At 38.0% G+C, this 27,747-nt stretch overlaps 2 protein-coding genes and 1 long non-coding RNA gene across 8 annotated transcripts in view; 1 reads left to right on the forward strand and 2 right to left on the reverse strand.

Moving 5' to 3' along the window:
• LOC127495151 (NACHT, LRR and PYD domains-containing protein 12-like) overlaps positions 1-27,747 on the reverse strand; it is a 105,442-nt gene that overhangs the window by 59,845 nt on the left and 17,850 nt on the right. Inside the window, exons 1-3 of one of the 5 annotated variants that reach the window (XR_007925074.1) lie at positions 1,894-2,252; positions 1,532-1,627; positions 1,237-1,363 (exon numbers count right to left, since the gene is read on the reverse strand). Coding sequence is in view for 1 of the 5 variants with exons in the window: in XM_051861755.1 (XP_051717715.1) it covers positions 9,353-9,523; positions 24,954-25,127 (345 nt within the window). In the remaining 4 variants the exon portion in view is untranslated. Of the gene's footprint in view, positions 1-1,236; positions 1,364-1,531; positions 1,628-1,893; positions 2,253-2,525; positions 2,727-9,352; positions 9,524-24,953; positions 25,128-27,747 lie in introns of those variants that run through there. The other 4 variants (XR_007925075.1, XR_007925072.1, XR_007925073.1 and 1 more) reach the window with 4 other exon arrangements.
• The window catches only part of LOC127495220 (uncharacterized), a 70,419-nt gene that overhangs the window by 5,979 nt on the left and 36,693 nt on the right, over positions 1-27,747 (forward strand). For both annotated transcript variants that reach the window (XR_007925087.1, XR_007925086.1), the window contains exon 2: positions 12,087-12,341. This is a non-coding gene — a long non-coding RNA (uncharacterized LOC127495220). The remainder of the gene's footprint in view (positions 1-12,086; positions 12,342-27,747) is intronic.
• On the reverse strand, positions 10,541-11,865 carry LOC127495205 (ribonuclease inhibitor-like). Its single transcript, XM_051861907.1, has 2 exons — positions 11,359-11,865; positions 10,541-10,741 (listed from the first exon to the last, which is right to left on the reverse strand). Exons 1-2 carry the CDS (start codon positions 11,853-11,855, stop codon positions 10,555-10,557), a joined length of 684 nt encoding a protein of 227 aa, XP_051717867.1. The 5' UTR covers positions 11,856-11,865; the 3' UTR covers positions 10,541-10,554.

Below are 27,747 nucleotides of genomic sequence, written 5' to 3' on the forward strand. Positions count from 1 at the left end.
CAACACAACTCGGAATATAATATATGATGCCAATTTTCAGTCGATGGGCCACAAGAGAAGCGAAGTAAGTCTTTACTGGTTTACTAGCAATAAGAGGAGAAAAGAATGGGAAGTTGTGAAGAATGTGGACGAATAAAACTTCCGAAAGAACCGTGTCTTTGCTCTCTCCAATTTAGCCCTGATGCCTTTGATACTTTTCATCTGTATGTTTTGGTGCAACGGTAATCAGCCTTTTCAATTTGAGCCAGAGCGCAAAATTAGTGAGGATGAAAACATCGAAGCTGTGCAATGTCTCTATGGCTATTCGAACTACTGTTGTATGATTGACATGTAAAAATCATCTGATATGTCACCTGAATGCATTACACACAGTTAAACATGCTGAGAAGATGCTGCTGTTTAATGCGATCACAGACATCCCGTGCATCACAGCGCACGCGAGCTTTGAGGCAGTCTGTCTCAATCGAGATGTGTTATAGGCTTACCTTCGTCAGTCTCCACGACAGGCGCAGCATTTGGTTAAAGCATACACTTATATCCATCGCCAACTATAAGCTCAGTAGCTGTGGTCTACTAAAAGCCTCAAAGTCATAAGAGCTAAAGTGAAGAGAACAAAGAAACGGATCTTTAGGAAGTTTTATTCATCCACATTCTTTACAACTTCCCATTCTTTTCTCCTCTTACCGCTAGTAAAGCAGTGAAGACTTACATCGCTTTATTATATTTATTATATTCCGATTTGTGTTGCGGTAAAAATAGCAACAGGGCAGTGTCAGTAGCTCACCGAGTGCAACCATTTGACGTCATCGACATAGAACGCACTATGCACCTTAACAAAATGGCGCGCCCCATTGTCCAAATATGTCATGGATTATTAAATAATTTTTCTACTACATATTTCAATAAGAGACATTATTTACGTTATATTAAGCCATACAAGTTTTAATACCAGGGGTTCCCTTTAAATTACTGTATTCAAAACAAATAAACTAAAAAAAATCATAAATTCTTTTATCTATAAAATATATAAACAAGATTTTTTTATTTACACTATGTTGATATAAAAACTGTACATTTAACACTCATAGATGTGTCTCTGTGTGAGCAACACTATGTTAAAATATCAGATAAAGATAAAAATAACTATAAACAATTTACATGAATATTCATTATCAGAATACTATTCTGATAATACAAAATGCCATACCATAATCATAGTTTATTGAAATGTTATACCTCAGATCAGTCTGTGTTTCTCCACTCTTAAAATGTATTATATGATCCATAGACGCGTTACTCCTCACAGACACACAGCTGGACTCTGGTTCTGATCTCTTCTGAGATCTGAACTAACTGAACTGAACTAAAACAGAAACAGATTTAATCCTTTATGATTAAAGTTTAAAAATGTTATCCTTTAATAAATTTATCATCAAACATCTTTTTGTATCCTAACAAAACATCTTCTTGCCATCTTCAGACCTTTAATCATCATATAAAAGTGATTTAATGTAGTGTTTATTGAAAGTACCTGCATCCTGGAGAAAAATCTTCATCTCTGGATGTTTGTGTTTCATCCATGATGAATCTGAACAGCTGACACAGAATCTGATCTCCGACACTGACTCTGGATAGAAATGACAATCAAACACAAAAATTAATCTTTTTCTCTGACTCTCAGGATCAAGAGACGCGGCGTTCACTCAAATACAAAATGTTAGTTGAATGTTAACACAAATGCTAAAATAAACCACAGACAACACGAAACAATGAAACCATGTTAATTTGCTTCAAAATGAAAAATATCAAACACATTTCAAAGAACTATTTACGTCCTTCAGAGAAAATATTAATGCGGAAGTCACCTGTAAGTCTCGAGACCTGAACACTCACCTTGATCAACATTTAATTACATTAAAAAATCTTCTCCACCTTTTCTACCAAGTACCTACACGTGAATTCATGACTTCGTTTTTATAAAGGTTCCTATAAAAACTGATATTCCTGTAGAAACGATTTCTGTTGTTTGAATAGCTAAACATCAACTCAGCACATTTCCTTCCACTTTAAATTGTGACTCAGGCGATGATGACGTCACGTCACGCGCTCGATCTGCACGTTTTTGTGCATTTGTCCCTAAACAAATTATTACATGCATTCGCTTCGTATAATGTTAGCATACAGTATAGCATGGCACATTTCTTGAGCGATAAAGTTTTAGTTCAATATTCGCTGTGTATTCTTCTATGAAGCATAAGGGGCCGTCTGAAAACTCCAGTCACAGTGAATAAATGTAGCAATGTCCATTTTTTATCCTGTGTCTCCTATCAAGACAACATTAGTATTAGGACCTTCATCTTTCATTCCCGTTGATATAAATGGCTGCTCATTTATAAACTGCTATTTGTGAGAAAAAAGAAATAAATGGCAAAACAGAACAAATACAGTCTGTTTCCAGCACAATCAGTGCTTACACCCCTAATTATTCAACTTTATTGACCATCTGAACTAGTGTGTGTCTTTACCTTGGCTTGTTTTTGCTGGTACTTGCTCCTTGTTCCTGTGGGCATGTCTTCATTCCCATTGGCCAGAGATGTCATTTTGGTCTTCCCTCGCTAACTTCCCTAAGTTATGTTAACTCTGATGAATGTCCTTACTTACACTGCACAAGTGCACACTACTGGTGGAACACTTGCAATAACCCTAATTAGAAAGTCTTGAGCCCTTGATCACTTGGAATCTGCTACGGTGCTGATTTATTATTTACATTTTTCCCCCTAATGAATTTGTTTGATGCATCATGCTATATATGCCTATAGGTATGCTTGGGCTGTTGGAGAAAATATATAAAATTACACAAACAATTAAAATAACAAAAGAACTTTAACTGTGTAATAAAGTCACTCATCTTAAAGGGTTAGTTCATCCAAAAATGAAAATACTACCATTTATTACTCACCCTCATGTCGTTCTACAGTCGTAAGACCTTCGTTCATCTTCCGAACACAAATTAAAATATTTTTCATGAAATCCGTTGGCTCAGTGAGGCCTCTATTGAGAACAAAGCCATTCAAACTCTCAAGGTCCATAAAGCTACTAAAAACATATTTGAAACAGTTCATGAGTTCAGTGGTTCTATCTTAATATTATACAGCGACAAAAATACTTTTTGTGCGCAAAAAAAACGAAATAAAGACTTTTCAACAATATCTATATGGGCCGAGTTCAAAACACTGCTTCAGAGCTTTACGAATCGAATCAGTGAATTGGAGTGCCAAAGTCACGTGATTTCAGCAGTTTAGCCGTTTGATAGGAGATCCGAATCACTGATTCAAAACAAAAGATTCATAAAGCTCAGAAGCTTCATGAAGCACTGTTTTGAAATCGGCCATCACTAGATATTGTTGAAAAGTTATTTTGTTTATTTGGTGCACAAAAAGTATTCTAGTCACTTTATAATATTAAGATAGAACCACTGAACTCACATGAACTTCAAATATGTTTTTAGTACCTTTATGGACCTTGAGAGTTTGAATGGCTTTGCTCTCAATAGAGGCCTCACTGAGCCATCGGATTTAATCAACAATATCTTAATTTGTGTTCGGAAGATGAACGAAGGTCTTACAGGTGTGGAACGACATGAGGGCGAGTAATAAATGACAGAATTTTCATTTTTGGGTGAACTAACCCTTTAAGGTAGCCAAAAGGAATTATGCAGTTAAATCTCAAAATAATAAGTCTCAAAATAATATAATAAATGATATATAAATATATTAAAGAGTTGTGTGGGGAGGAGTTAAATTAAGCACAATCTGCTGACATCACAATCATGTGCACTGTGATATGTGCAGCTGTCTGAAGTGTACATAGACTCAAAATCGAGGGTCTGTCCATATAAACTTCACTCGTCCACTTGACAAAGTGGAGCGCACTTTAAAATGGCAGCGGGGATTCCCCTGAGGGAAAGTGTTTAGGGAACTTCACGAGTGTGTGAGGAAGAAAGTGGAAACGTGAAGTGGAACACACACTGATACTGCTGCGATACTGCGGCTTTCTTCTGATTCTTCCTCCTGTAGGCTTGGAGGAGACACTCAGATTGTTCAGATTACTTCCCCAGAACATGCTCATGCTTTACACCAGCAAGGAAGCTATGAACATTTTGCCAGAATAAAGAGCCAAAGAAGGATAATAAAGCCGCTATATGAAGCTCATCTCATCAGCTACAGGAGGAGAAAGATCCAGAAACATCTCAGTCACCAGAGACACAGTTCTGCAGTCTTTACACATCACTGCGCTGCTTATCTGGCCTACGTAAAAAATAACGCCAGAGAAAGTCAAAGTTATTGATCTGATGTTGCTCATGTTATGATCATCACATTTTGGGTTTAATCATGCCTTAATTATTACTTTAAAATATAACATTTATCATTCTGGTAATCTGATAATGACTTGTACCTTTAATAACCTTCTTCATCTGCTCAGCCTCGAAGCTTTTGCCTGAGATTTCCAAAGCTTCCAGGATTCCAGAATTTACTTTCTGAAAAATATAGGAAGTAGACAAAGAGCGAAAGAAGGACTCGGTCTCAAATATTCCTTATAGTCAAATGAAATGGCAAAGGAAAACAAGCAGACATGAGTCCACTGCTGAGATGATGAACATTTCATCTGGTCTGTGTTCAAGTCCTGTTCATACTTTCACTTCTTCTGTCCTCATGCCGTCCAGAAGCTCCTGACTGTCCTGCTGCTTTCTCATTATTATCAATGTTCAAAACAGTTGTGCTGCTTAATGTTTTGTGGATATCATGATACATTTTAAACAGCATTTATTTGAAACAGAAATCTTTTGAAACAAAATATTTACTGTCACTTTTGATCAATTTAAAGCATCCTTGCTGAATGAAAGTATTAATTTCTTATTAAAAAAATGTCCCTGACCCCAAATTTTGAACAGTAGGCTAGAAAATTATTTTTGTCATTTTACTGATTATAAGTGAAGTGAGAGGCAGATGGGATTGAGAAATAATGCAATAAAAGCCTTTCAGGACATGCAGGTCTCAATAAATCAGCAAAACAGAGCTTTCCTTATATTATATTAGGCATCTACACTGGGAACTTTTTTGTGCGTCTTCTTACTTTTTACACACTTGCGTGAAGAGTTTTTTAGGGCTGACAACACCTTTCTTGGTCTCCTGGATTTCATTCAGTAACTCACACAAAGCCAGCATGAGCGACCCGGGCCTTTCCAGCTGGATCTGAAGAGGATCCTGAAAACATAATGTGAAAACATCCTGTTAGATGAAGATTTGTGCATAAAAAGAGCCAGAGAAGATCATAATGAGGCTCAGCATTAGTATCAGCTCAGATGACAGTGCAGGTGTGATGGTGAAGCAGCTCTTCTCATCTGAAATCTGCTTCAGCAGTTCTCGTGTCTGTGATCAATTCTGAGAGGGAGACGAGAACATCAGGGTTTGCAGAGCTTGTTTACATGCAGCAACAACAGTGTGTGTCTGTTTCTCGTGTGTAGCATCTCAAACTCTGACTCTGTAGCTACACGACTGCATTGAAGAAACACGTGTTCAGATTACTGAGACCCTGACGCACTGCTGCTTTCTGTCTTTTGGGACTGTCATCATGTTTGGAGCTGCTCTTCTGCTTCTCCTTGTTCTCTTTCTCTTCGTCCAGCGTTTGTTCTGCAGGATTCTCCACTAAACTCTCTTCTTTCTTACATTCTGCAGAGTATGCAGGCAAATGTATGCTTTTATAAGGCAAGGCACTACAGGCATTGTTGACATTTCAAAAGATAATAGGTGCAACTTTGAGCAACTTTGTGTGTCACTTACCAGATGCTCCAGACGTCCAGGCTGAGCACTAAACAGTGTGGATCGGATCAAGGCGTCTCATAGTGCTTGATCACATGCCGATTCTCTGATCTCCAGCAGCCCTGTCGAGGATCACAACATTGTTTATGTGTAGCAACCTGTCATAAGTCTGATCACTTACTCTGTGGCCGCATTTCAGGCACATCCACACAGCTGGACTTTCAATTTTATCCTCTAAGATCTGGTTTTCAACAGGTTTGTCCAACTCACAGTCTTGACACGAGCTCCAATGCTCATTCAGACCGTCTTTCTTCAAAGCTTTGCTCTATTTCTTTACAGAAGTGAGTGCAGGAAACCCCTTACAAATCAGCAGGAGAATAATGTGTGAGGATTCATGATTTTGACCAATTTTGGTTTATAAACATGCATGTATATTATAAGCACAGTCATCATAATACTTTTATTATAACAAATAAACACAAATAATTGTCATCAAATACAGCTCTCTGATACGAAATGCTTTGAGAAAATGACAAGTGACATCAATTTAGAGAAAAAGTGATGAATAAGTAATGAATATTTCTGTTTAAATCACTGAAAATACAAATAAAGTGTGATAACTGTTATTTTCAGATGAATGTAGTCAATATACGAAGCCACCAAAATCATTTAAAACTATATAATGGAATTACATCCATCCAAGTAATCGATTTGTAGTGAAACGACCTGCATTAAAAACATATAAAACACTTCAGCAATAGCAGGGCACACAGTTCTCCACTTTCCCTGTCTAAACGTATATCTAGGAAGAGCCCATCACCTCTGGATGATATATTTTTAAGTAAAAATAAATATACATACAAAGGACACATACTCCATGGTCAGCCATTTTGATTTTATTATGATATTGGCATTCATAATATTATAATTATTAAAAAAAAACAAATTAGGCTTTATTTTTAGTATAAACTAGTTAATCTGCATTTAAAAGATGTTTAGCACTATAGGGACATAAAAAAGCAATCACTTAGTCATTAATTCATATTTCCCAGAAGCTTTAGAAAAACCCTGTAAAGCTCTTAATTGACACCTGATCACATATCTATTCTAATCAATTCCATTTTTTCCTTGACTTTTATAAAGCATTTGACAGTCCATCCCGTGATTTGAATCTTTATGGTTGTGGTGAGCAGTTTAGGAATATTATTAATTCCCTTTATCAGAAATATTCTGGTTCAGATTCTTTGACAGAAGGCAGTTTTTCTCGTTTTAATATAAAGTGTGGAACTGAAAGTGACTCTCATCACTGATTTCTGTTGTTGACTTCAGAAATACTTTCCATCAAGAGGAATATGATTCAACATTGCAATCAGTAATTAACCATGTTCAGAGGCAGTAAAACAATAAGATTTATATGGAAACTTTAATAGATTATCACATACAAGAATAGGTAAATAAAATTATTTTACAGACACATTTTCAGTGAAATTATTTGCATAATCTTTGTCACCTTCTGCTGGTAGACACATTTACAGCATCTGTCTCTTCTTGGTCAGACTCTCAAAGGAAAACTTGTAAAAAGTGTTCTTAAAATTACTCAAGGTGAAAAAATGTTATATTAATAAATCATATTCTAACATTTTAATAAAGTACTGCACAATAAATCTCTTATTTACAGCATGTCTATGGCTTGTTGATGAAAATGGGAGTGATTCAGTTTTGTCACTTTGCATTACTTGTTTGCAGTTTAAATTAAGTGTTACACCATCTACACACACACACCAGTCAGTGTGATCATTGTGTGTCTCTGTGTCTTCATCTCTGTAGCGGCTCCTTATTCACCATCAGCTGATCCTGAGGAAACTGAACTGACGTCTAAATACTGAGAGTCCTACAATAAAACACAAACAGTCACATATGAGTATGAGACATTACTGCTGTCACATCACATCAGATCATTTCAGAAAAACACAGCAGAGATATTATATATTCATATTACAGCCAGAGATATGAATGAAAAACTGCTAATAGATTAATAACAGAAACGATCAACAACTCTCTCTTAATCATTTACACACAGAGACACTGTAAGAGATGAAAAATTCATATATTCATAGATCATATTCACATCACAGAATTAAACTCTTAGTTTACAGAGACTAAAGTGGAGCTGAATTATTATCTTATATTCTCCAGTTACACACACATGAGGCTGTTACTGACCTTGAGTCAATTTAAAGGCTTTAAATAAAAATATACTCACATCATCTTAATGTCTCTAGTTTATAATGTGGATCATCCTTCAGATCAGAGAGCAACTTCATTCCTGATTGTCCTAGATTATTCCCAACCACATCCAGTTCTCTCAGGTGTGAGGGGTTTGATCTCAGAGCTGAAGTCAGAGCAGCACAACCTTCATCTGTGACGCCACAATCACTCAACCTGTAGAGAACAATGACACAGTTTGAATTGTAGTTCAAGTGTCTGTAGTTTGTTATTCACTCTGGTCTCAGATCAGGAGAGGAGATATAATGACAAGCATTGCCACATACTGAAACTGTCATGTGCTTCAGGACTGAACAGACACACAGAGCTGAATGTGAGATATTGTTTCATAGTGATATAAGGACGGTTCTGACTGGAGAAACAGTCTCTTGCACCTCTAATTCACTCCTACAGGAGGACATTTGCTTCACAGGATCCACGTGTTTCCATTACATATCATTTATTAAAGGAACACTCCACTTTTTTTGAAAATAGGCTCATTTTCCAACTCCCCTAGAGTTAAACAGTTGAGTTTTACCGTTACCGTGTGATTCAGGTACTTTAAAAACAATACCTATTAGTCTAAAATTAGCTCATTTGGAAAATTATTGATGTATTTTCATATGTTTACCTAAGCCTTCTTCACTCTAAACATGGTGTGTTATTTCAACCCAGATTTGGGTCAAAATGGACATACTCAACCGATGGGTTAACCCAACGGTTGAATTTGTCCATATTGGACCCAAATTTGGGTTGAAACAACCATGCCTTTTTCATTTATCATGCTGTAATTTTGTTGTGAAAGAAAGCCAATTCGGCTGTGTGTTATATTTTTTCTGACAGCTAGATGGTTCCAGAGTATGACTATTAAAAAAGCATTTATTTAGCTGTCAACAAAAAATTGTTTTTAATTTTACTTAATTGTTCTTAATTGTTCTATACATATTTAAATATGTTTTTTATAACTTGCAGTTTGTTTCCTTGATGTTTTAATTCCATTAGTATAGAAAACTGACAGTGCAGCTTGCATACTGAAAACCATTGTAATTTTTACTCAAGTTTATGTTAATTTGGGGTTTTTAAGAATTCACTGACAGGAGCCCCTTCACAAAGTTTTGTTTAGTTCCCCCAGAAGTGTAGGATCGGCACTGCTGAGGAGCAGATCATGTGTTCAATCATTTACAGCTCAATCAGCAGCAGAAAGAGACCGAACACTTCAAATATACTTTACATTGTGATTCATGTGTGAGAGTTAAATATGATCTTACCACAGTATCTCCAGTTTACAGTGAGGATCCTGTAGTACATCAGACAGCAGATTCACTGATTTTCCTATTTTATTCCTAGACAGATTCAGATCTCTCAGGTGTGAGGGGTTTGATCTCAGAGCTGAAGTCAGAGCAGCACAACCTTCATCTGTAACTCCACAATCACTCAACCTGTAGAGAACAAAGACACACTCTTCACTCTCTCAGATCAGTTCAGTTTAGCAGTGAATCCATTATTAAAGAGAAAGTAAAAGCTCAAAATAATATGTTTGATGGATCATTAGACTGAGATCTAAAATATCTAAAGTATAATTCAATCAGGAAAAATATCTCTTATTTGTTCTACACTAAATGTCTGTCTTATGAAAAATCTATTTTCATAAGAGACGTGTGTTGATTTTAACCTTGTATGACATTGGTGGGCGGGGCTACTGTAAATTTGCACTTAGTAATAGACACTTCGATTAATCTTGTTTTCTGTTTGTATTAAGATTATTTTTATTCCCACGCTGGCAGATATTGATAATTTTACTAAAGTAAAATGCACTTAATTTAGATCCCCCAGGAAACAAGACTAAATATCTTCTATAATTTTCTTATATACAAAATCCATCTTGATTTAAGAATTTTTAGATATTTGTACTTGAAATAGGACAAAAATATACTCAGTAAGAACAGCATTTTTGCAGCGTGAATGAATTAATGAGGTATTTAAACATCACTTGCACTTTAAAAAGGGGGAGGAGACCGAAGGAAACTCTGGGTTTACCGTAGAAAACCTGCTCCCGACCAGGTTAGGTTCACAGAGTAAGTTACCATGGTAACTGACTCTGAGTAAGAGTTACCTCCCTTTTAGAAACGGGCTTGACTTACCCTGCTTTCTCGGGTTTGACATACCTCCTATTCTGAAACAGAAAACCCAGAGTTTCCCTCATTTCAGGGTTAACATACTCAGAGTTTTCACTTAACCTCCTTTCTGAAACGGGTCCCTGGTCTCCATTAAGCTTTGCATTGAGCAGAGAGAAAAACATTGAAAACACCAAAACATTGCACATATAAGAAAAATAAAAACAATTACACCCTGGGACGTGACACATGTTACTGAGGAGCAGATCATGTGTTCAATCATTTACAGCTCAATCAGCAGCAGAAAGAGACTGAACACTTCAAATATACTTTACATTGTGATTCATGTGTGAGAGTCAAATATGATCTTGCCACAGTTTCTCCAGTTTACAGTGAGGATCCTGTAGTACATCAGACAGCAGATTCACTGATTTCCCTTTTTTATTCTTAGACAGATCCAGTAATCTCAGGTGTGAGGGGTTTGATCTCAGAGCTGAAGTCAGAGCAGCACAACCTTCATCTGTGATATCACAATCACTCAACCTGAAGAGAGATGAAAATCAAATAGCATAACAAACAGTTAAACACTATCAAATAGCTATCCAACAACTTTCAATTCTTGGCATCTTAACTGTTCATCCCAGTAAAATTTTAGTCAACTTTAAGCTAAAGAACAAGTAAATTTTTAATTGTCCATCTGACAGTAAAATTCAAATGTGAATTTTTAATAAACTTGAAGCTAAAGATCAGGTAAATGTTTAATCGTCCATAGACTAGTAATGACTAGTAATATTAAAATGTATGACTCTGCAATGTTAACCACACATCAAATGTTTTAGGAGATTTGAGTTACTTGATCTTGAGCTGTTTCTCCAATTCTGTTTGGTCTTCATTTCTTTTATATAATTTATTTAAAAACAAATATTTAAATTCCTGCTTTATATGCAAAAACATTCAGCTGGTAAACCTGAATTATTTGTTCATATGCAAATTCTCTGACTTTGTTTGAATGTCTGAAGGAATTTTACATTGTCACGGTTTAGAAAACACATCAAAATACTGACCACTAAACTCTGGACAACATCTGCAGCACTGAAGATTTATGAACTTTTATTTTCTTAATGTTTTACAGTGAAGTGATTGTTCTCAGTGATACTTACTGAACTGATCTGGATTCTTTCATCACGGGCAGCAGCTTCTGAAGAACCTTTAGTTTTTCCATTTTATCGTTTCCTCCAACAAACTTCCTGAGCTCAAACACATCCAGCATCTTCTCTGATGTCAACAACACAAAAACTACAGCTGACCACTGAGATGAAGAGAGTTTGGCTTCCTTTATTCTTCCAGATTTCAGATACTGTTGTATTTCCTCCACTAGTGAATGATCACCCAGTTCATTCAGACAGTGGAACAGGTTGATGGATTTCTCAGGAGAGTCAATGGTGCTGATCTTCATCTTGATGAACTCAACTGTTTTCTCATTGCTGTCAGATCTGCTTCTTGTCTGTTTCATTAGTCCTTGTAGGATAATCTGATGTGACTCCACTGACAGACCCAGAAGAAACCGCAGGAAAAGATTTAGATGTCCATTTTTACTCTGTAGAGCCTCATTCACAGCCTTCTGATGTAAGTCAGATAAAGTATATGTGAAAAACATTGAGAGGTCAGAGAACACACTAGACAAAAACTGTGAATAGTTTTTTATAAAAAAGACATGCACATATAGAGCTGCTAGATGTTCCTGAATGCTCAGATGAACAAAGCAGAAGACTTTCCCCTGATACAAGCCCAACTCCTCTCTGAAGATCTGAGTGCACAATCCTGAGTACACTGATGCTTCTGTCACATCAATGCCACACTCTCTCAGGTCTTCCTCGTAGAAGATCAGGTTTCCTTTCACAAGCTGCTGAAAAGCCAGTTTCCCCAGTTTGAGGATCATGTCTTCATCTTTCACTTTCTTCTCATAGTCCTTCTCATGTTTGATGTTGGTCTGAAGGATCAGGAAGTGTGAGTACATTTCAGTGAGAGTCTTGGGAATCTCTCCACTCTCTGCTTCACTCAACATCTTCTCTAGAACAGTGGCTGAGATCCAGCAGAACACTGGGATGTGACACATAATAAAGAGGCTCCTTAATGACTTCAGGTGTGAGATGATCCTGTTGGCCAGACTCTGATCTCTGACTCTCTTCTTGAAGTATTCCTCCTTCTGTGGGTCACTGAAGCCTCGTCCCTCTGTCACTCGATGGACACGCTCAGAGGGGACGAGATCAGCTGCTGCTGGTCTGGAGGTGATCCAGATGAGAGCAGAGGGAAGCAGATTCCCCACACTGAGGTTCATCAGCAGCACGTCCACTGAGGCTGATTCAGTCACATCACACAACCTCACATCGCTCTGAAAATCCAGAGACAGACGACACTCGCCCAGACCATCAAAGATGAATGAAACTTTATATTAGTCACTGGATATTTCCATTTCTTTTGTTTCAGGGAAAAAGACTTGAAGAAGGTCTGAAAGACTGAGTGTTTTGTCCTTCATCCAGTTGAGCTCTCTGAAAGGAAGTGGAAATATGAGCTGGACGTCCTGATTCTCTTTCTCTTCAGCCCAGTCCAGGATGAACTTCTGCACAGAGACTGTTTTTCCAATGCCAGCGACTCCCTTTGTCAGCACAGTTCTGATGGGTTTGTCTTGTCCAGGTAAAGGTCTAAAGATGTCATTGCATTTGATCGGTGTGTCCTCTGTTTCTGCTCTCCTGGACTGTGTCTCAATCTGTGTCACCTCATGCTCCCTGCTTTGATGTTCCCTCATACAAACACTCAAACTTTTTCATCAGATTTGATCTAAACATATTGAGGACTTCATATCTGTAAAATTAGAATACCACATTATTAAATCTGTTAAAAAGGTAAATGTACAGAGCAGAATGTCTTGTTTTCTGTATTATGATACACTAAGGATATGATTGGGTTTATGAAATGTGTCAGTTACTAATAATATATTTGAGGAACATGTGATGATGCTCTGCAACAAAATCAACAATAAAAACCCTACAATTTACCTGATACCAGGATACCTGCTTTCATCAAAGTCCTGTAGTTTATTCATAGACTGGTCATTCTTCTTACAGATGGGTTTTGTTACGGCTGATCTGGGTGGCAGGATTGACCTTAAACATCAGGAAGAATCAGGAATCTACGGAGCCCCGGACATGACATGCAGGAAAAAAAAATAGTAGGCTAAATGGTGCGCACGATTTATTAATTTGGTCCCTCGATTTACTAAAACGTGCGCACGATTTACTATTTCGTTCCCTCGATTTATAAATCATGTGCATGATTCATAAATGGAGGGAACTAATTAGTAAATCGTGCGCACAATTTAATTTTTTTTACTTGCATGTCATGTGCAGGGCTCCGTAGGAATCAGACACTTTGATATTACCGTAATAATTTTGGCAACAGTTGTTAATGAACTTTTTAACATTGCACTTTCTAAAGGTTAAAACTGTAATAAAAAAAACAAATTTAGGACAGTTTCTGCACAACATTTTATAAATGAGGCCCATGAGCTCTGGTATAAAACATTACATTATAATATAAATATGACACACATCTGAGCTCTGGTTCTGATCTCCTGAAATAATGTAACTGTAACAGAACAGATTTAATCCTTTATGAAGATAATAATTTTATTATAAGGTCCTAAAATTTGTTCATAAAAACCCTTTGTGGAGAGCCTTAACTTAAAAACACACACACACACACACACACACACACACAAAGTGTAGAACATCATCAAAAAGTTGATTTATTTCACTAATTCCATTCAAAAAGTGAAACTTGTATATTATATTCATTCATTACACACAGACTGATATATTTCAAATGTTTATTTCTTTTAATTTTGATGATTATAACTGACAACTAAGGAAAATCCCAAATTCAGTATCTCAGAAAATTAGAATATTACTCAAGACCAATACAAAGAAAGGATTTTTAGAAATCTTGGCCAACTGAAAAGTATGAACATGAAAAGTATGAGCATGTACAGCACTCAATACTTAGTTGGGGCTCCTTTTGTCTGAATTACTGCAGCAATGCGGCGTGGCATGGAGTCGATCAGTCTGTGGCAGTGCTCAGGTGTTATAAGAGCCCAGGTTGCTCTGATAGTGGCCTTCAGCTCTTCTGCATTGTTGGGTCTGGCATATCGCGTCTTCCTCTTCAGAATACCCCATAGATTTTCTATGGGGTTAAGGTCAGGCGAGTTTGCTGGCCAATTAAGAACAGGGAAACCATGGTCCTTAAACCAGGTACTGGTAGCTTTGGCACTGTGTGCAGGTGCCAAGTCCTGTTGGAAAATGAAATCTGCATCTCCATAAAGTTGGTCAGCAGCAGGAAGCATGAAGTGCTCTAAAACTTCCTGGTATACGGCTGCGTTGACCTTGGACCTCAGAAAACACAGTGGACCAACACCAGCAGATGACATGGCACCCCAATCCATCACTGACTGTGGAAACTTTACACTGGACCTCAAGCAACGTGGATTGTGTGCCTCTCCTCTCTTCCTTCAGACTCTGGGACCCTGATTTCCAAAGGAAATGCAAAATTTACTTTCATCAGAGAACATAACTTTGGACCACTCAGCAGCAGTCCAGTCCTTTTTGTCTTTAGCCCAGGCGAGACGCTTTTGACGCTGTCTGTTGTTCAAGAGTGGCTTGACACAAGGAATGCGACAGCTGAAACCCATGTCTTGCATACGTCTGTGCGTAGTGGTTCTTGAAGCACTGACTCCAGCTGCAGTCCACTCTTTGTGAATCTCCCCCACATTTTTGAATGGGTTTTGTTTCAAAATCCTCTCTAGGGTGCGGTTATCCCTATTGCTTGTACACTTTTTTTTCTACCACATCACCCTCAGAATAATCCAGATTAACTGGAACTGGACTGGTTTAGCGTTACCTTGATTGGCTCGATTGCTCCTGTTTGCCTCGCTGCTCAGATTGGTTTGCGTCTGTAACTCCGTATAACTCCGTATAGCTTTGTTTTGAATCTCTTACTTTTATTCATTGTTGCTTTTTTTTTTTTTTTTTTTTTTATTACCTTATATTTAATATTGCCTACCACACTAATCTGACGTCGCTAGCTTGTAATCTTTGAATCTAAATCGCTGTTACAACGCATTTGCATTTGCAGCGCTAGCTTGTTAACTTGTTAACAGTCTCTCGCGCGCTCCTTTTTCAACGCATTCTTCAAACAGCTGTGGTAAGTCGGATCAGTCTACAAACACGGTGAGTCAAACACCACTCTTCCGTTCCAATAAGAACATCAAACAGGTTCTCCCCACTCAGTGATACACCCACTGAGAATCCTGTTGAAAGTGCCCTAGTTATTGGCGATTCTATTACACGGAACGTGAAAATAGAGACACCAGCCACCATAGTCACATGTTTGCCGGGAGCCAGAGCACCTGACATCAAAGCAAATTTAAAAGTGCTGGCTAATGCTAATCGTAAATACTGTAAGATTATTATTCACGTCGGCACTAATGATGTTCGACTTCGCCAGTCAGAGATCACTAAAATTAACATTAAAGAGGTGTGTGAACTCGCAAGTACAATGTCAGGAGAAGTAATTTGCTCTGGCCCCCTTCCTGTTCGTCGGAGTGATGAGATAGTTAGCAGATTATCATCACTCAATGGCTGGCTGTCTAAGTGGTGTCCGCAAAATAATATAGGTTTCATAGACAATTGGAAAAGTTTTTGGGGCAGACCTGACCTGTTGAAAAGAGATGGTATTCATCCCTCCCGGGATGGTGCTGCTCTTCTTTCTAGTAATATGGCACATAGTCTTAGAAGTGAAACATGACAAACTGGGGCCCAAGTCAGGAAGCAGACAGACTGGCTAAACCGACCGTCTGCTAGCTGCCTCACGTTACAGAAGTCAGAAAATTCAGATAATTCCCAATACATAGAAACTCTTACACCTAGATATTTTCAAATAGAGACTGTGTCTGTACCCCGAATTAGTAAAAACAAAAAAACTTCCAAACCCATTTAATGGTAAAAATTTAATTGATGTTCAACAAATAAAAAATAGAGATAATAATGCTAAACAAATGATAAAACTCGGGTTGTTAAATATTAGATCCCTTTCTTCAAAATCACTTATTGTTAATGATATTATCAAAGATAATAATCTAGATGTGCTGTGTTTGACAGAAACTTGGCTAAAACTGGACGATTACATTACTTTAAATGAGTCTAGTCCTCAAGTTTATGATTATTGACACAATGCCCGTCAGAAAGGCAAAGGGGGAGGTGTTGCTGTAATCTGTAGTAATATTTACAGTATTAGTCAAAAGTCTTTCAAATATAATTCCTTCGAAGTGATGGTACTTTACGTAACATTATGTAGGTTGACATTTGTGCTGGCTACTGTATACAGGCCACCAGGACACCATTCTGTCACGAATGTGGCTCCCGCGCCTCCTCCTCCGCACCACCGGAGGGAGCCATCACCTGAATACTGACTGTTTCCCATTTGGACTACGTTTCCCATAGGCCCTAATTTCTGGGACTGATTGCGCACACACCTGCACCTCATCACACTCACACTATTTAAGCCACACACTCACACACACACACCGCAAAGTCTTGATTTACCCCGGTGATCATTACTGAGCGCTTTCTTGTGGACTGTTTCTCTGTTACCGTTGGATTATTTATTCTCTGTGATTCTTTGCTGCCTGCCCTGATCTCTGCCTGTGTACTGGATAGTGTTTGCTTGCCGCCTGCCCTGATCTCTGCCTGTGACTCGACACCGTTTGTCTGCCGCCTGCCTCGACCATTGCCTGTCCCTGTTTATGTCTTTGCCTTTGCCCCTGTCTGCTTTGGTGATTGTTCTAATAAAGCTGCAAATGGATCCCCACTCTGCCGACCCTTCATTACACATACAGACTTTATCAAAGAATTTGCTGATTTTCTGTCAGAGTTAGTATTAGCTGCAGATAAAGTCCTTGTTGTTGGTGATTTTAATATCCATGTAGATAATAAAAAAGACGCATTAGGATTGGCATTTGCAGATATTCTAAACTCTATTGGTGTTAGACAACATGTGCCAGGACCCACTCATTGTCGTAATCATACTTTAGATCTAATATTGTCACATGGAATCGATATTGATGCTGTTGAAATTCTGCAGCAGAGTGACGACATCTCAGATCATTATCTAGTCTCGTGTATGCTACATTTAGTCAAGGCGGCTAAACTGCCTCCATGCCATAAATATGGTAGAACCATCACTTCTACCACTAAAGATTGCTTTATAAATAATCTTCCTGATCAGTTTCATCGCCTTAGCATACCAGAAAGCTTAGAAGACCTCGATGTTGTAACAGAAACTATTGCCTCTGTCTTTTCCAGCACATTAGACTCAGTTGCTCCTTTGCGCTTAAAAAAGATTAAGGAAATGAATCCAATGCCATGGTACAATGAGCACACTCGGGCCCTAAAGTTAGCAGCCAGAAAAATGGAGCGCAGCTGGAAGAAAACAAAACTAGAAGTATTTCGCATTTCGTGGAGAGAGAGAATGATTGAGTACAGAAAGGCCTTAAAATCTGCTAGATCTGCTTATTTTTCAAAACTTTTAGAAGAAAATAAACACAACCCTAGGTATTTATTTGATACAGTGACTAAATTAACAAGAAATAAAGCTTCAACTTCTGATGTTTCCAAAGAGCACAGCAGTAATGACTTTATGAACTTCTTTACTTGCAAGATTGATAATATTAGAGAAAAAATTATAACCATGCAACCGTCTATTACAGTATCGCATCAGATAGTGCATTGTAGTGTCCCTGAGGAAAAATTCAATTCATTTACTGCTTTAGGAGAGGAAGAATTGTGTAAACTTGTTAAATCATCAAAATCAACAACATGTATGTTAGACCCTATACCGACTAAGCTATTGAAAGAAATGCTTCCAGAGGTTATAGATCCTCTTCTTAATATCGTCAATTCATCTTTATCACTAGGACACATACCAAAAACTTTTAAGCTGGCTATTATTAAACCTCTTATTAAAAAAACCACAACTTGATCCTAGAGAATTAGTCAATTACAGGCCGATCTCAAATCTCACTTTTCTGTCAAAAATACTAGAAAAGGTAGTATCATCACAACTATGTTCCTTTTTAGAAAGAAATAGTATCTGTGAGGATTTCCAGTCAGGATTTAGACCGTACCATAGTACTGAGACTGCTCTCATTAGAGTTACTAATGATTTGCTCTTATCATCAGATCGTGGTTGTATCTCTCTATTAGTGTTACTGGATCTTAGTGCTGCATTTGACACTATTGATCACAATATTCTTTTAAATAGACTCGAAAATTATGTTGGCATTAGTGGAATTGCGTTGTCATGGTTATCAGTTTGTAGTAGTAAACGAAGAGATGTCATATCGATCACAAGTTCAATATGGAGTACCGCAAGGCTCAGTACTAGGACCGTTGCTGTTCACTCTGTACATGCTACCCTTGGGAGATATCATTAGGAAGCATGGCGTTAGTTTTCACTGTTACGCTGATGATACTCAGCTCTATATTTCTTCGCGCCCTGACGAAACTTACCAATTCACAAAATTAACAGAATGCATAGCTGATATAAAAAAATTGGATGACCAGTAATTTCCTACTACTAAATTCAGAAAAAACAGAGATTCTAATTTTTGGACCAAAAACTTCTTCACGTAATAAGGCTAGAATACTGTCTAACACTTGATGGCTGCTCTGTTAAGTCTTCGTCGTCACTTAGGAACCTGGGTGTGCTCTTCGATACCAATCTTTCATTTGAAGGCCATGTTACTAGCATCTGTAAAACCGCATTCTTCCATCTTAAAAATATATCTAAACTACGACATCTGCATTTTTCATTGAGAGCATAACAGTTAGTTCATGCGTTCATGACCTCAAGGCTAGATTACTGTAACGCTTTACTGGGTGGTTGTTCTGCTCGCCTGATAAATAAACTACAGCTCGTACAAAATGCAGCAGCTAGAGTTCTTACTAGAACTAGGAAGTATGACCATATTAGCCCAGTTCTGTCAACACTGCATTGGCTTCCTGTTAAACATCGTATAGATTTTAAAATCTTGCTAATTACTTACAAAGCACTAAATGGTTTAGCTCCCCAGTACCTGAGCGAGCTCCTAATTCATTATAGTCCTTCACGTCTATTGCAATCTCAGAATTCAGGCCAGCTGATAATACCTAGAATATCAAAATCAACCGCAGGCGGTAGATCCTTCTCCTATTTGACACCTAAACTCTGGAACAATCTTCCTAGCATTGTTCAGGAAGCAGACACACTCTGTCAGTTTAAATCTAGACTAAAAACGCATTTCTTTAACCTGGCATACACATTACCATTTTATATTTTCAAATCTGTTAAAGGATTATTAGGCTGCATAGGTCAGCCGGAACCGGGAACATTTCCTATAATGCCTGATGTACTCGTTACATCAGAAGAAGAATGGCATCTACGCTAATATTAGTCTTTCTGGTTATCCCGAGGTTCATCGTAGTCAACCGGATCCGGGCTGTATCCAGGTGAGACCAAGGACCTGCGCCTTGACACGACCACAACGCAGTCCTGAAGTATCAGCAGAGATTGAGTCAACTAGATAATCCACTGTGAGGGCCTCATCGACACGACAGCCACGACACAGTTCCTCAACAACCGTCCATACCGCCGTGAGGAATACGATCCTCAATTGGATGGAACTGGAATAAATACTTTGAATGTTGCGATCCTGTCGGACTTATGATAGCTACCTGAATTGTAACAAAGCACTGTTGGCCAGAGGAGAACTGGCCCCCCGACTAAGCCTGGTTTCTCCCAAGGTTTTTTTCTCCAGGTTCCTTGCCCCTGTCGCCTTTGGCTTGCTTAGTTGGGGACACTTGACATTTGACTTGACATTTGATATTCAACAGTGCTTTGATCTGCCTGCATTGACACTATTCTTTTAAGAGCTGCTGTGCAGCCAAATAATGTACCAGTTATCAATGTAAAGCTGCTTTGACACAATCTACATTGTAAAAAGCGCTATATAAATAAAGGTGACTTGACTTGACATCTTTTCCTTCCCTTCGCCTCTCTATTAATGTGCTTGGACACAGAGCTCTGTGAACAGCCAGCCTCTTTTGCAATGACCTTTTGTGTCTTGCCCTCCTTGTGCAAGGTGTCAATGGTCGTCTTTTGGACAACTGTCAAGTCAGAAGTCTTCCCCATGATTGTATAGCCTACAGAACTAGACTGAGGGACCATTTAAAGGCCTTTGCAGGTGTTTTGAGTTAATTAGCTGATTAGAGTGTGGCACCAGGTGTCTTCAATATTGAACCTTTTCACAATATTCTAATTTTCTGAGATACTGAATTTGGGATTTTCCTTAGTTGTCAGTTATAATCATCAAAATTAAAAGAAATAAACATTTGAAATATATCAGTCTGTGTGTAATGAATGAATATAATATACAAGTTTCACTTTTTGAGTGGAATTAGTGAAATAAATCAACTTTTTGATGATATTCTAATTATATGACCAGCACCTGTAAATGAGCAAGCACTTAGATGGTCACTTAGCTGATGAAATAACAGATGTTGTCTTTTGCAGGTGAAGGATCCACGGGGAATGGAGAACAGACAAAGCGAGACGAATGGTAGAGGAATCGGGAAACTTAGGTGAGTTCAGGTATGTAAGACGTTGTGTAATCCATAGACGAGACCAGACCCTGAGTGAAGTGTGTGAGGGCCTTTTGAGTGGTGCAGATGATGAGTGACAGCTGTTGGTGATCAGTGATTGCAGATGGAGTGCAGGTGAGGAACTGCTGGGAAGTGGAGTCTGGGGAAGGTGAGACGGACGGTGACTGTGACAGACTGTATCTATAAGAAGTCTATGCAGAGACTATATTTTGAGGAAATTAAGTAGTTTTAGTGTAAGTATTGAGAGTGTCCTGAAGTAAAGACAAATTTCCATGCAAATGGACAGTAAAAATATTTCATTTAATTTCAAAATTCCTGTTAAGTTTGTTTGAAAGGCAGTTATTTTCCTTATAATATAAAGTGACGAATTAAGCAAGAGTGACTCTCATCATCACTGCTTTTTGTTGTTGGCTTTAGAAATACTTTCCATCAAGAGGAATAAGTGTCAACATATTGCAGTCAGTAATTGTTCAGATGCAGTAACTGTTCAGAGGCAGGAGGAAAAAAACAAGAAACCAGTAAAAGAATGTGAAGATTTTGATGAAAACGTTTAATAGATCATCACATAAATAGATATAGATATATAGAAATAGAAATAGATAAATAATACAAATATTTTACAGAAATAAATGTTCAGTGAAATTATGTGCATAATATTTTTTACCCTCTTCTGGTAGACAAATTTACTTTTAAAGATTTAAAAATCTGTCTCTTCTGTAGTCAGACTCTTTAATAAAACTTGTAAAAACTTTTCCCAACACTGTCTGTATTGCACAATAAATCTGTCTATGGCTTGTTTTTTTTTTTACTTTGCTTTAATGGTTTGCAGTGTATTTTGAGTGTTACACCATCTACATTATAATCAATATCTCACCAATTTGAAACAATTCAAAGTTGCTATTCATTTTCATGAGCATTACTATAAAATTCAAGCACACATGTCAGTGTGATCGCTGTGTGTCTCTGTGTCTTCATCTCTGTAGCGGCTCCTTATTCACCATCAGCTGATCCTGAGGAAACTGAACTGACGTCTAAATACTGAGAGTCCAACACTAAAACACACAGACAGTCAAATATGAGTATGAGACATTACTGCTGTCACATCACATCAGGAGATCATTTCAGAAAAAACACAGCCAGAGATATGAATGAGAAACTGCTAATAGATTAAAGGGTTAGTTCACTCGAAAATAAAATTTCTGTCATTAATTACTCACCCTCATGTCGTTCCACACCCGTAAGACCTTCGTTCATCTACAGAACACAAATTAAGATATTTTTGATGAAATCTGAGAGGTTTTTTATCCTCCATTGGAAGCAACGGAATTACCACATTCAAGGTCTAAAAAAGTAGTAAAAACATGGTTAAACGGGTAGTTCACCCAAAAATGAAAATTTGATGTTTATCTGCTTACCCCCACAGCCACAGGGTTTAATTTGGATTTGATTAGATAGTGTTACCGTTTCAATGCATTATATGACTGACAGACTGCAATGTTTGGAGTTAAAAATCATCATTTGTGTTCTACTGAAGAAACAAAGTTACCTACATCTTGGATGCTTTGGGGTAAGCAGATAAACATCAAATTTTCATTTTTGGGTGAACTATCCTTTAAAATAGTCAACATGACTACAGTGGTTCAACCTTAATGTTATGAAGCGACGAGAATACTTTTTCAGTTGGCATTCAGACGTAAACACTGAAGCTCTGCAACGTAAATAGCGTAGCAGAATGACAGGGGAGAGAAAGATTTGTTGAACAAAGTCATTTTTTTGTTTCGTTTTTGCGCACAAAAAGTATTCTCGTCGCTTCATAACATTAAGGTTGAACCACTGTAGTCATGTTGACTATTTTAACAATGTTTTTACTATTTTCTAGACCTTGAATGTGGTAATTTCGTTGCTTTCAATGGAGTATAAAAAACCTCTCGGATTTCATCAAAATATCTTAATTTGTGTTCTGAAGATGAACAAAGGTCTTACGGGTGTGGAACGACATGAGGGTGAGTAATTAATGACAGAAATTTCATTTTTGGGTGAACTAACTCTTTAATAACAGTAAATGATCAACAACTCTCTCTTAATCACTTACACACAGAGACACTGTATGAGATGAAAATATTCATATATTCATAGATCATATTCACATCACAGAATTAAACTCTTATCAAAAACACTTGACACAGACTAAAATGGAGCTGAATTATTATCTTATATTCTCCAGTTACACACATATGAGGCTATTACTGAACTTGAGTCGATTTAAAGGCTTTAAATAAAAATATACTTACAATAGTATAATGTATCCAGTTTATAATGTGGATCATCCTTCAGATCAGAGAGCAACTTCTTTCCTGATTGTCCTAGTTTATTGCCAGACAGATTCAGTACTCTCAGATGTGAGGGGTTTGATCTCAGAGCTGAAGTCAGAGCAGCACAACCTTCATCTGTAACATCACAATCCCTCAACCTGTAGAGAACAATGACACAGTTTGAATTGTAGTTCAGGTGTCTGTAGTTTGTTATTCACTCTGTTCTCAGATCAGGAGAGGAGATATAATGACGAGTAGGGCTGAAATCGAGATATCGCGATTTTGAATAAAAATGTTAGCAAGCGTTACAATTAGACATGTTGACAATACAGCAATGATAACCGTTAGGAGAAGAAAATGATCCGACCACATGATGGCGCCGGCGCGCCTGATTAACTGCTCTCATGTGACGCTCTATGAACTTAGAACACATAACTATTCTTAAGCGGCTGTTCATTCAGAAATGAGTTATTGCGTTATAAAAATGAGACGCAGGCAGTGGAATGAGAAAAAAGTTATTAAACGTGAGTTGAACTTTTTTTAACTTGACCGCCGTGTTTTTAGAATGCCGTTTCATGGGTGAGACGCTGCAAGTCACAACATAGGAGTGCGCCAAACATAAAAACAATACGACAAATAGCGCAATGGAATGCAAAAACCTGTAAAGGACTACTACTGTATGTTTGATATTTCATGTTTACATGATGGTGACAGGCTGAAAGCTGCTGTTGTTTTCTGTTTTTACAAAGCATTTGCTGTTAATAATAGCCTATTACTGGTGTTATTTATTTCAGGCATATTTTCCGCAAAGATATTCAACAAATTGTTTTACATTTACACCATGTTGATCACTTCATGTGTGGTGCACTTGTAATGGAACTTTTTTTAACCAGATTGTTAATAAAGAAAATGTTACTTGAATCATATTGTAGTTTTTAAGTTGACTAGTTAAACAGTAAAAAATAATAATAATAATAATAATAATAATCGAAATCGTGAATCGGTCTATCGTTCTGAAAAAAAACGAGATTTTATTTTTTTGCCATATTGCCCAGCCCTAATGACAAGCATTGCCACATACTGAAACTGTCATGTGCTTCAGGACTGAACAGACACACAGAGTTGAATGTGAGATTTTGTTTCATGGTGATATAAGGATGGTTCTGTCTCTTGCACCTCTAATACACTCCTACAGGAGGACATTTGTTTCACAGGATCCACATGTTTCTATTACATATCATTTATTAACTCTTGTGATCAAAAACATTATTGTGTCATGTTTGGTCTGGCAGCTTATAAACTGAATAGAAATGTGGTGAACTCAATAGAGATATTCAGTGTCCTAATGTACAAAGTAAGAACTATTGCCTTCACATGCATTGAGATCATGTTCCTCCAGATCATCACCCATTTACCTCCAGGCTACAGCTCTACACTGTATTTCACAGTTAAATTCATTCCATGCTTTATGACATCTATGAGAACACAATGAGCTCATATGATTTCAGAACAAGAAGAAAATAAGATGGAAATAAAAAGAGCAGGTGAAGGAGTATTAATCATCATTTGTGCTGAGATTTGGTGTGTTTAGTGAGCATTTATTTTACAAGTTGATTTTAGTTTTAGAATTTACATTAAAGGACACATTTTACTGAGAACAAAGACGTGTGAATATCAGAGAGATGATCTTACCACAGTTTCTCCAGTTTACAGTGAGGATCCTCCAGTACAGCAGACAGCAGCGTGACTCCTGAATTTCCTAGTTTATTCCAAGACAGATCCAGTTCTCTCAGGTGTGAGGGGTTTGATCTGAGAGCTGAAGTCAGAGCAGCACAACCTTCATCTGTGATGCCACAATCAATCAACCTGTAGAGAACAAAGACACACTCTTCACTCTCTCAGATCAGATCAGATCAGTTTAGCAGTGAATCCATTATTAAAGAGAAAGTACAAACTTAAATCAATATGTGTGAGAAATCACTGAGATCTAAAATGTCACAGAGCTGTGTGTGTGTGTGTGTGTGTTTGTGTGTGTGTGTGTGTGTGTGTGTTCTTGTTTTCGTGATTTATGAGGACACAAATTTGTATAATGACATGGGTATTACACTGGTATTATGACGTAAACATGAAATATGAGTACATTTCATGAGTCCTCGTATTTAAAATAGCTTTAAAAACATACTAAACAATGTTTTATTAAAAGTGTAAAAATGCAGAATGTTTTCTGTGATGGGTAGGTTTGGGGGTAGGGGTAGTGTAGGGGGATAGAATGTACAGTTTGTACAGTATAAAAACCATTATGCCTATAGAATATCCTCACTTTGATAGCAAAACAAACCTGTGTGTGTGTGTGTGTGCGTGTGATTTTACCAAATTAAAAACAATACTTTAGAAAGTCAATGCAGAAAGATAAACGTGATGAACAGTAAGAATGAATCCAGCATGTTCTTCATTTCTCAGTTGTGTTGAGCTTGAATCTGCTTAAAGTCAAATGATTGAAACATTGATTCTGTGTAAAAAGTGTGTATTTCAGTGTGACTCTCAGTCCTGTGGTATCATGTTACTGAGGAGCAGAGCCGATCCTCCCTATACACAAACTACACAAGTTGTGTATGGCGCCCGAACCACCAGGGACCCCCTTGCTCATCACAATGTAAATATTTCTTCACAACATGCAAATATATGTGCAGTGTCTACTAAACATTTGCGGAGTCATGTGTAAATATTTTTAATAATGATTAATATTTATTCAGTAACTGTTTTGGACTCCGACATCATGCAGTGCGGCAGATAATAATATGCGTCTTGACATGGCTACGGCTGCAAAACCAAACTATCCTTCTGGAACAGAAAAAAAATGCCAAGAAAAAAGAAAGTATGTAATTTTGTAACATTTTAATTTCTTATTTAGTCTTGACAAAGCAATAAATTCATAAGCAAGTCATATACACATTAATAATCAAAACGTTTTTATGCATGGTTTAATGAGAAATAAACATTCCTGTTCAGCATTACAAGCTGTCGTGTGATTCAGGTACTTTAAAAACAATACCTATTAGTCTAAAATTAGCTAATTTGGAGAATTATTGATTTATTTTCATAAGTTTACCTAAGCCTTCTTCACTCTAAAAAAATGTTGAGTTGTTTCAACCCAGATTTGGGTTTTTTATTTAAAAAAAAAAAAAAAGTAACCCAACGGTTGAATTTGTCCATATTTGACCCAAATTTGGTTGAATCAACCATGCATTTTTTTTATTTATCGTGCTGTAATTTTGTCACACATTTAGAAAGCCAATTCAGCTGTGTGTTATAGTTCCCTTTCAGTCGGTCACGTTTGACATACGTCAGTAGTGACCGACGAATTGGGATATCGCCAGAGATCCCTATCAGCTTTGAGTGAATAAAAACAAGCCAATGGAATTGGCGTGCGATATTTGCATAATGTGCACCGCCCCCGTCAGATGGGTATAAATACGGAAGCGGATGCAAATGCACTCTGTCTTTCGCTTCGGAGCCAACTTCTGTTCCTGCTGTCAAGACTGAGAGTGTGTTTCTCAAGACTTTGAAGAGCTTTCTGGTCAGAGTGTTGGTGTTACAGCACACTACAGCGAGGCCGCGAGTTCCTGAGGAGCCTTTGAGCTTGTTTGCTCTCAACTGCTGTTATCACAGCATTTTTCTGCCCTGCTGGTTTGCGATTTGGGCCGGTTCCTTTGCGTGTGTACTGTCAGGCGTGTACCTGCGTTCACATCGCGGCTGTTCCCTGCGTGCCTCAGCACAAAGAACAGAGCTGAATTTCCCCCTTTCTAAAAGAGCTTCACAGACGAACCCTGCGTCTTTTTCAAGATGTCATTTCATCTGTGCTTTACTGGATGCGGTCGTTCCCTGGTCCCCGCTGATGGTCACAATCGCTGTGTCACATGCCTGGACGTTCAGCATGCTGAGGCAGCTTTTGTGGATAGTTCATGTTCTCATTGCGGGAACATGACTATCTCAGTGTTGAGGTCTAGACTCTCGTTCCTTGACTAGACTCTCAGCCCCCTCTCACTTCGCCAGCAGGTCCCAGTGTGTTTGTCGAGGCCGCCTCCCATGTGCTGTCTCCTATACACACTGTCACCTCGCAGAGTCCGACCCCACTTCGGGCCGCTATGCTGTCCGAGTCGGGTCCCAGCACTCTGCCTCGCTGCCCCACGTCGGGTACGTCTGTGGTGCCTTTGGTCCCACTGGCTCGGAGTCTGGGATCATGGCTAGCACTTCCCAGCTCGTCCCGCTGGCTCATTCGTACCCTTAGACTCGGCTATGCGATTCAATTCGCCCAGCGTCCCCCTGTGTTCAGGGGGGTCCATTACACTCGCGTGTCCCTGGACAATGCACCTGTTCTCCGCGTGGAGATTGCTGTCCTCCTGGCGAAGGATGCAACCGAGACGGTCCCTCCAGCCAATATGAAGTCAGGGTTTTACAGCTCCTACTTCATTATACCCAAGAAAGG

This window comes from Ctenopharyngodon idella, chromosome 15, assembly GCF_019924925.1.
Source record: "Ctenopharyngodon idella isolate HZGC_01 chromosome 15, HZGC01, whole genome shotgun sequence".
Classification (NCBI taxonomy): domain Eukaryota; kingdom Metazoa; phylum Chordata; class Actinopteri; order Cypriniformes; family Xenocyprididae; genus Ctenopharyngodon; species Ctenopharyngodon idella.

Coding starts and splice junctions, on each gene's coding strand:
- LOC127495205 (XM_051861907.1), bottom strand. CDS start 11,855: ATGTTTTTCACATATACTTTATCTGACTTACATCAGAAGGCTGTGAAT. Junction 10,742..11,358: donor AAAGAATCCAGATCAGTTCA/GTAAGTATCACT, acceptor ATCTCTCTTCAG/GTTGAGTGATTGTGATATCA.